Below are 9024 nucleotides of genomic sequence, written 5' to 3'. Positions count from 1 at the left end.
TGTTTCCGGAAATTTTAAAATAAAAATTTCTCTAATAATTTATCCCTTCATGGTTGGTTATAAAAGGAAATATATAAATTAAAATTTCTCTATTAAAACATGTGGATGATTTCCAAAAAGGAAAGTTATCTTTAAAATTAAAATCTCCTTACAATCTACAAATAAGGAAAGATATCAAATCTTTTCTTAATCTTTTGTAGAAACTTATAAAAGGAAATATTTAATTTTAAACTCTCTTTTTAAATCATGAACATGGTTACAGAAAAGGAAAGTTTTATCAAAATTAAAATCTTCCTTTCAATCTACAAATAAGGAAAGATATCAAATCTTTTCTCAATCTTTTATAGAAAGCTATAAAAGGAAAGATTTAAATTTTTAAACTCTCATTTAAAACCATGGAATCCACATAAGAAAAATTTTAAAATAAAAATCCTTTTAATTTTCTTAGGGTCGGCCACACCATGCTTGGGCTCCAAGCATTGGCTGACCACCTACTTGGCTCATCCTATTGGTCTTGGCCGACCCCTAGCTTGGGTTCTAAGCTAGCTTGGTCAGCCCCATTAGAATGGGTATAAAGGTGGATATAATACTTTATAAATAATAGTCTACGATAGGGACTGAGAGGAGGAATTGATTTTGGTCTCCCGATGAAATTAAACTTCCTGTGTTCACCCCAAACACCCAACTTAATTTCATCAATAATAATTCATACCATTAAAGAATTATTATTGAACTACCGCACTAATCCCAAATTATGTTTTGAGCTCCTTCTTATTATGAGTGTGTTAATCTCCCTGTGTTTAAGATGTCGAATGTCCACTAATTAAATGAGTTACTGACAACTCACTTTAATTAATTTCTTAGTCCAAGAATAGTACCACTCAACCTTATTGTCATGTCGGACTAAGTCCACTTGCAGGGTTTAACATGACAATCCTTATGAGCTCCTCTTGGAGACATTATCAACCTAGATTACTAGGACACAGTTTCCTTCTATAATCAACAACACACACTATAAGTAATATCATTTCCTAACTTATCGGGCCTATTGATTTATCGAGCTAAATCTCACCCTTTGATAAGTCAAATAAATAAATACTAAATATATGTGCTTGTTATTATATTAAGATTAATAGTACACACTTCCATAATAATTAAGGTCTTGTTCTTTTATTAAGTTAGTATAAAAAGAACTTACCTTAAATGGTCCTGCTCAATACACTCAGAGTGTACTAGTGTAATTTATCAGTCAAGATAAACTAATACCTAATTACACTACGACTATTCCAATGGTTTGTTCCTTTCCATCTCAGTCGTGAGCTACTGTTTATAATTTATAAGGAATTGATAACATGATCTTCTGTGTGTGACACCACACGTCATGTTATCTACAATATAAATTAATCGAATAACTATACTTAACTTATAAATGTAGATATTTGATCAATTTGATTCTTATTTCTAAATAAATGTTTATACAAAAAGCTAGGCTTTTAGTATACATTCCAACAGCTTTAGCTCCCAGCTTACTCCACCTAGTCTCAATTCACTTAGCTTCCAGGTATGACTTTCTTTTTTGGTTTCCAACCAAGACTTAGCTTCTACTTGACTCTCAATCAGGACTTCAAATGCCTAGCTCCACTACGACTTAGTCACTGCTTGATTCCCAACCAGGTTTTACTTGCCTAGTTTCACTAGAACTTTGTCACTTGTCAAATAACTTGTTTTGACACACTTGACACAACTTGTTAGATTATAACAAATTTAATTTTAACTTTAGTCATACATCAAAACCCTGAATTACATATTAGGCTCCCAACACCAATCCTCTTTAACCATCCTACATCATACAGAACTCATTCGGTGCACCTTTTCAATTATTTAAAATGGAATATAACCTCATTATGGATTAGAACCCCATATGCATACCATTTTTATATTATACAAATTTTGTGTTTTTGTTTACGTAAAAAGATATATTTTGATAAAAAAAACATTGTCATATTTTGGATGCCCTAAGTTAAAGGCATTTGCTTAGGCTCGAGCTTATTCTAGCTCAAAGTTAACTTAATCAGAATTGAAAAATAGAACGAAGCTCAAAGTTAACTTAGTCAGAATTGTTATTATATATTAACTATCGGACTTATGAAATATTATCTATCGTTCATGACACAAAACGTCAAAAAGGAATATGAGGTTGTTGGGTTGAAGGACCCATAATATGCTTACCTAGCAAGCTGACTGAATCCCTCCTATAACCCGATCGACAATCGCTTAAAAGGGTAATCCGATTGGATTTACGGAGTGTGGTTGGGGACTCGTCCCTCACTCGGCCTATCTATTAAGCCAAAGAGTTCGATCGGACCGGGTGTCAAATCTATCCGATCATATCGTAATTCCGATCTGCTGAATTACTCAGCCTAACTAGTTAATCGTGCAATCTTCGAGTGACAAAGAAGACTTGGCTCTGGAGAGCGTTGCCTTGTCTATAGTTATTCATCAATACTGAGGGACTCGGCGTCCTACCGGCCCAATTGTCTTAGTGGATAACCTCTCAGTTGCGATGATCAATTGTGCTGGCTTCGAGGGTTGACCCCTCATTGACTTTGATCCCCATATCAACCGGTCTCCTAGACTTTGACCCGACTCAGGGGGCCCACCTTATTCGTTGTATTAGTTAACATTATCCGCTCTTCGAAATGATAGATTCTAAAAATATCATCAACCATTAAGATAAATCAAAAGGTACTCATAGAATTCATCCATACAACCAGATTTCTTAGCCCTGTTTCTCATGCGAAGAAAAATCTCCTACAATGTGATATAGCTGAGGCTCAAATTTTAGATCCCTTGACAATTACACTTTTTAGATGGCACCAGGTATCCAGTTTTTTGAATTAACTAAATTTGGCGTGATCAATCCGGCCTCACAAAAGTTTTTCACCAACCACTAAGGTAAATTGGGAAACACTGATGGAACCTCATCCAAACGGCAAGCATTCTTAGGTATGCTTCTCACTAGAGGGAAAATCTCCTGAAATGTGCTACAGCTGAGATTCGAATATTAAATTCCTTGGTCTAACTATTGCTCCATTAGTCTAGGATGATGATGGACATTGAGTTTGATTATTAGTGTGTGCTAGAACATAATGGTTTAAATTATAGTTATCAATATAATAAATTTTTTAATAAAAAATAAAAAATATTAAAGTTTTTATATACATTTAATCAATTTAAAAAAAAATAAATTTTTTAAAATATTTATTATTTATTATTTAATTAAAAAAACAATTTAGTTGATTTGTAAAATTCATAATAAAAATCAAACCGATTTAATTATAATAATTAATATATTTTTTAAAAAAATTAAACTTTCGAATAAATAAATTGGACTAAAATTTTAAATAAAAGTAGATTGAATCAAATCTCGTACATACATGTAAACAAAATATATGAATTTGATTTTTGTTATAAATGGAAAAAGAAATATGGAAAATCTAGTGTTAATCAAAAATAATTACTTTATTGGTAATTTTCATCCTTAATTGATTTCTACCGCAATCAATCAATATGTACGTATATATGATTGGTAAGGAGATTTTCATCCTTAATTGATTTCTCAACATTAACATTAGTGTATATATATGTGTATTTTTTTCATCATTAGTACTAATATTTGATATAGTTCCGAATTTAATTGTGTTGGTGCTTCGTTCTTAGATGATGATGCCAATAAGGAAGAGGAAGACGAGCATGGGCCGACAAAAGATCGAGATTAAGCGGATCGAGAGCGAGGAGGCACGTCAAGTGTGCTTCTCCAAGCGCCGCGCCGGACTCTTCAAGAAGGCCAACGAGCTCTCCGTCCTCTGCGGGGCTCACCTTGCCGTCATCGTCTTCTCCCCCGCCGGCAAACCCTTCTCCTTTGGCCACCCCTCGGTCGACTCTGTTCTTGACCGCTTCCTACCCTCGTCGGCCCACCCTACTCCTCCTCCTCGTCCTCCTCCTCTCTCGTTCTACGACCCCCGTGTGATGACCGTCGCTGCCGCCTCGCTGGTCCCCGAGCTCGACCGGCAGTACGTGGAGCTGGCTGAGCGACTGGAGGGAGAGCAGCGGAGGAAAGAGGTGCTGGAGGCCGCGCTTCTAGCGCAAAGGGGTGACTTTGCCAGGCTCATGCAGTCCAGCTTGGAGGAGCTGGGCATGGCGGAGTTGGAGAGACTGCAGGCCGCGCTAGATAGGCTGCGTTGGGACGCAGGGAGGAGGGTGGACCAGCTGCAGACCGAGGCGCAGATCAGGAGACTAATGTTGGCCGGCGATGTTGGCAGTGTCGGCGGTGGAGCATATCTTGGAGGAGGATTCATTGCTGCGGCGGCGCCGCCGTCGCAGGGTGGCAATAATATTGATATGCAGGCGATTCCTGCGCCGGGTCAGGCTCCGGCTGGTTTTGGTTATGGCTACGGATCTTCTAGTTATTTGATTAACCATAGTTAATTAATAACATCTTAGTACTTTTTAATAATAGTTGAGTGGTTTAATTATTTAATGCTAATTTCAATAAAAGCCAACCAGGTTATATCTCGTTTATTGAGTAATAAATTTTAATCAAAGATTGATGCTCAGTCTCACGTATTAGATTTTGACTAAGTTAGCTCATACTATTAATTTTTTTTATTTTGTTTAATAATTTTAATGATTTATAAATCAACTCACAGTGTATTTTTTTTTGAAAAAAAATCTTCTTAAAAAGGTAATATTTTTTTCTTCTAAAATATCAGCTAACTAGTTCTAAATATTTGAAAATACTATTAATTTTTTTTCTAAATTATCATTTAAATTAATCAATTATTCATGGAAAAAGATATTTTGCTAATAAAATTATTTTGTACAAATTTTGATATTAATGGAACTTAAGAAGTATTTTTTTAAAAAAATAAATCATTATAAAAAAAAACACAGTTTTGGGATAAATCAATTTCTAAAAAATTTTCATTCCAAAAAATTTTGGGAAGAAAAAATTTTTCATCTCAAAATCCGCGTTCCAACTTGGCAATGAATTTAGAGACGAAATTAACGATGAATAATATTTTTGTTGCAAAAATTTACAAAAAAAACATATTCGTCCTAAAATTGGATCCAAATTTGGTCCTAAAATTGACAACGAATTATAATTTTTTCATCAATTAGTTACCATTTCTGCAACAAAAATAATATTCATTGCAAATTATAATACCGACATAAAATAACTTTTTGAAGGAATATTATTGTTTTGTAAAATTTACAATAAATTTGATGATGAAAATAATAATATAAAAATATTTATGATATGTGATAAATTAATTTTTATCTCAAATTTATAACAAATTAACGACAAAAATAATAATTTAAAAAATAAATGTGGTCAATGATTGATGCGCCCGTATTTGATTTTGATGAATTTAACTCATAGTATTATTTTTTTAAATTTTGTTTAATAATTCTAATGATTTATAAATCAACTTACAGCGTATTTTTTAAAAAAAAATTCTTAAAAAGGTAATATTTTTTTACTTTTGAAATGTCAATTAACTACTGTCTAAATATTTAAAAATGCTATCAATTTTTTTTTCTAAATTAACATTTAAATTAATCAATTATTCATGAAGAAATCTATTTTGATAATAAAATAATTTTAAACAAATTTTGATATTAATGGAACTTAATCAGTATTTTTAAAAAAAAATATTCAAGGATATTTTATAATTTTATATACTTATATATATTTATTTATCTATTTATGGTAATCTTAATATTATTAGTCTTTTTTGATACTAAATTAAATCAAATTCCAACCTATCAATTTTTATCATCATTATTGTTATATATTGATTTATTTATTCATATTTAATATTCTCCATTAATAAAAATATAATTCTCAAATTTACTATTTAAAATTTAATACTAAATGTAATCGTTGACATGTTACCCTTCCATTCCTAGCTAGCTTGTTCATCCAAATAGTATTGTCACTCGGAGATGGTGGTCGTTCTTAACTTTTCACATTTAAAATTACTCTATTTGTCATCCATTCGATTCCTAAGCAACTTCTTTAGTTTCCTAGCTTCTTATATCTCAAATATACTAAGTTCGTCGGTTTACTTTCTGTATTATCCTTCTTGCTCGCTTGTCTCTTTTATTATGATTTTACTATCTCTTATGCTTCTTGTCTTTTTTAGTTCCTTGGATGTCTCATATTATTTTTTACCGTACTTAACTGGATCTTGATGTCATCGAGTGCTTGTGTTAGGAGTCCACTATGCTTCCACTGTATCACTATTATTAACCATGGTATGCCACGTATCCTCTTGTCGTCTTCCTTCCTAAGCATATTTATGGTATCTGACTAATTGTTAAATCTAAATCGATCAAGCCTCTAATTGACTTTGTAGGTTGCACTAATTTCTGTAAATTAATACAATCCACATTGTCACTTGATATGGAGAAGCCAAATCATTACATTGTGTTTAACCTAACTAGGGAATAGCAACCAAATCTAACATTTTCTCTGGCTCTCAACCTCAAATAGATTACACGATAACCTATGACTAAATTAAATTTACCATCTCTAATTTTGATAAATAAATAAAGAATAAACTAAATTGGAAAGGGTCTAAACAAATCTAATTTCTTGTGATGTAAAATTTAACTAACAAGTATATCCAAATAAATAGATAAGATAATAACGAGAGGTATATACTATTTTTTTTTTTGTAATTCAGAGATATCCTTCGACTTCTCTGTTGGAGAAGGAAGGTGAGAAGGTGCCTCTTCCCCTTCCTCTTCCAATCCAATCACCTTCCTCCATAAATGAAGGAAGGGGAAGAGACCTTCTACACCTATATATAAGGTCGTCCAAGCAACCTAAAGTGAGATGAACACAAGAGAGAAAGGAAGAGGGGACTTTTTATGTGTGAGATTTTGGGCAAAGTTAAAGAGAATGGGTTCGTCCCATATGAAAGGTCTCTGTGCAAGGTTCGTCCATATGCACAAGATTGAAAGAGGCATGAAGAACATTCAAGATTGGTTTGTCCAATCTCGCAAGAGGGATTTGGTTTGTGAACTATGAAGAGCTTTCCGATTTTGTGATCATTCTTCCGTCAGCAAGTCTTACCGGTGTCGATTGCAGATCTACGGGAGATCGTTGTAAGTGTTTACAATCTTTGTGTTTACTGTTTTTCATGCTTGGAACTGTCAATAATGGTATCAGAGTGATGCCTAAGCATGAAATAATCTCTTCGTCGAAATGAAAATCTCTTTACTGAAATCGCTGCAAGATCGCGACTGGGTTGCGATCTGCCGTAGTTGTCGAGCCCCGAGAAGTTGATAGCTATCATCATCCATGGCCGGAGAGTGCCGGTAACCATGTCGGGAGGCTGACAATCGAAGGTAACGACAATCACATTTGTCGCGACAGAGAAGAGAAGAAGTTGTGCAATCGATTAAACTAACGAAGCACAGTGAATCTGTGTAATCGATTGGAGTAATCGATTCAAATATATTTTTTTATCGATTAAGATTATCAATTAAATGAAGATGAACAGTATTAATTATTGTTCATCTGTCAACACTATTTGAAAATGATTGTTTTAATCAATTAAGATTTCATGCATGAACAGTATATTATGCTAATCATGCGTGAACTGATTGCTCACTAGTTAATCAATTAAAATTGATTAATCAAAGTTTGATTAATTGAAAATTGAACTTGACCAACTTGTCTAATCAAACTCAGGTCTATTTTTAAATCATTAGTTGATTTAAGCAGACCAATTTGATTCAATGATACTTAGATCTGGTTCAAATCATTTATTGGTTTAACCAGTTTGGTTTATTATTGAATTAATTGGGATGATTTTGAATACATAAGTTGGTTTAACCAAAATGATTAGATTTGTTCTAATGGGTCAGACTTAATCCAATAACCATTGGATTGATCAAATGAACATGAATTTGATCAATAAGTTTGAGATTGACTTAAATGGGCTTAGATTAACAGAATATAGGTAAGAAATCCCAGTCCAGTTAGATTAGTTCTAATGAGGACATTGGACATAGCTCAGGATATAGATTCCCGATCAACCGATCAAATGGATCAGTCGATTTAGGCTCCTGTAAATCAAAAAGATGTGTTTTCTTGATTAATAATGTTGGTTCCATGCCTATATAAATTAAATAAAGTCGGTTTTGTATTGGTTAGTTGGTTTTGTACTAACTTATTTAATTTGAATTTAAAGTTGGCACGGATGATTACCAATTTTGGAAACTCGAATAAGAAGAGTTTCCAATCCTGGATAATTACAGGATCTGGGCGTTGATTCATTCACTGTCGATGAATCCTAAGGTGGTAGCACACCAGATATGGAGGTTCTCTGAAGGGAGAACCTTATATGCACAGTTGTGTGTGGAGCTACTTTACTATAAGTTCCTAGAGGAAGATCCTGAAGAATTTGAGAAGGATCCAAAGGAGGATCCTAAAGAATCTAAAGAGGATTCCAAAGAAATTTGAATGATAGATCAAATTGAAAATCTTGAAATTGTTCTATCTGAGATTGCCACTGTTGGGATTTTCGAGCCGCAAAAATCGCTTTTTGCATTGTGGAAACCTGGAAATCCCATTCCACCGGATCCGTGCGAAGAAAATAATTTCAAAAACTGTACATGTACGAGTTTCTAAACCTAGATCTACTCTAGATCTACATGGTAGAGAGATTACCCTTGATGCGAAGCCCTTCGCAAATCCCGCTCGTTCAAGGTTCGCCGGATCTCAAGGTTGTCAAGTGTACAACCCTCTATGTGTATCCACACGAACAAATCAATGGAGAGAACCTCTAAAGATGTGCTAGCAACCTTAGAGGATCAGCAATGGTGGAGGAGAGGGAGAGAAGAAAGGTAAAGAGGAAGAAGATGGAGTTACAAAAACCAAAATGAAACTCACACACAACCATAAAGTTGTCGGCCACTTCAAAGCCTTTTAAACCTCCATGGGATATC

The 9024-nt window shown here is 33.6% G+C and overlaps 1 protein-coding gene across 1 annotated transcript; it reads left to right on the top strand.

The window, feature by feature from the left end:
- Positions 1 to 3723: 3723 nt before the first annotated feature.
- LOC122050458 (agamous-like MADS-box protein AGL61) lies at positions 3724 to 4488 on the top strand. Its single transcript, XM_042611360.1, has one exon. The coding sequence runs from the start codon at positions 3724 to 3726 to the stop codon at positions 4486 to 4488; it is 765 nt and encodes a 254-aa protein (XP_042467294.1).
- The last annotated feature ends 4536 nt before the right edge of the window (positions 4489 to 9024 follow it).

Source organism: Zingiber officinale, chromosome 3A, assembly GCF_018446385.1.
Source record: "Zingiber officinale cultivar Zhangliang chromosome 3A, Zo_v1.1, whole genome shotgun sequence".
Lineage (NCBI taxonomy): Eukaryota > Viridiplantae > Streptophyta > Magnoliopsida > Zingiberales > Zingiberaceae > Zingiber > Zingiber officinale.
Note: the sequence above shows the minus strand (reverse complement) of the source record. Positions and strands in the feature narration are given on the sequence as shown.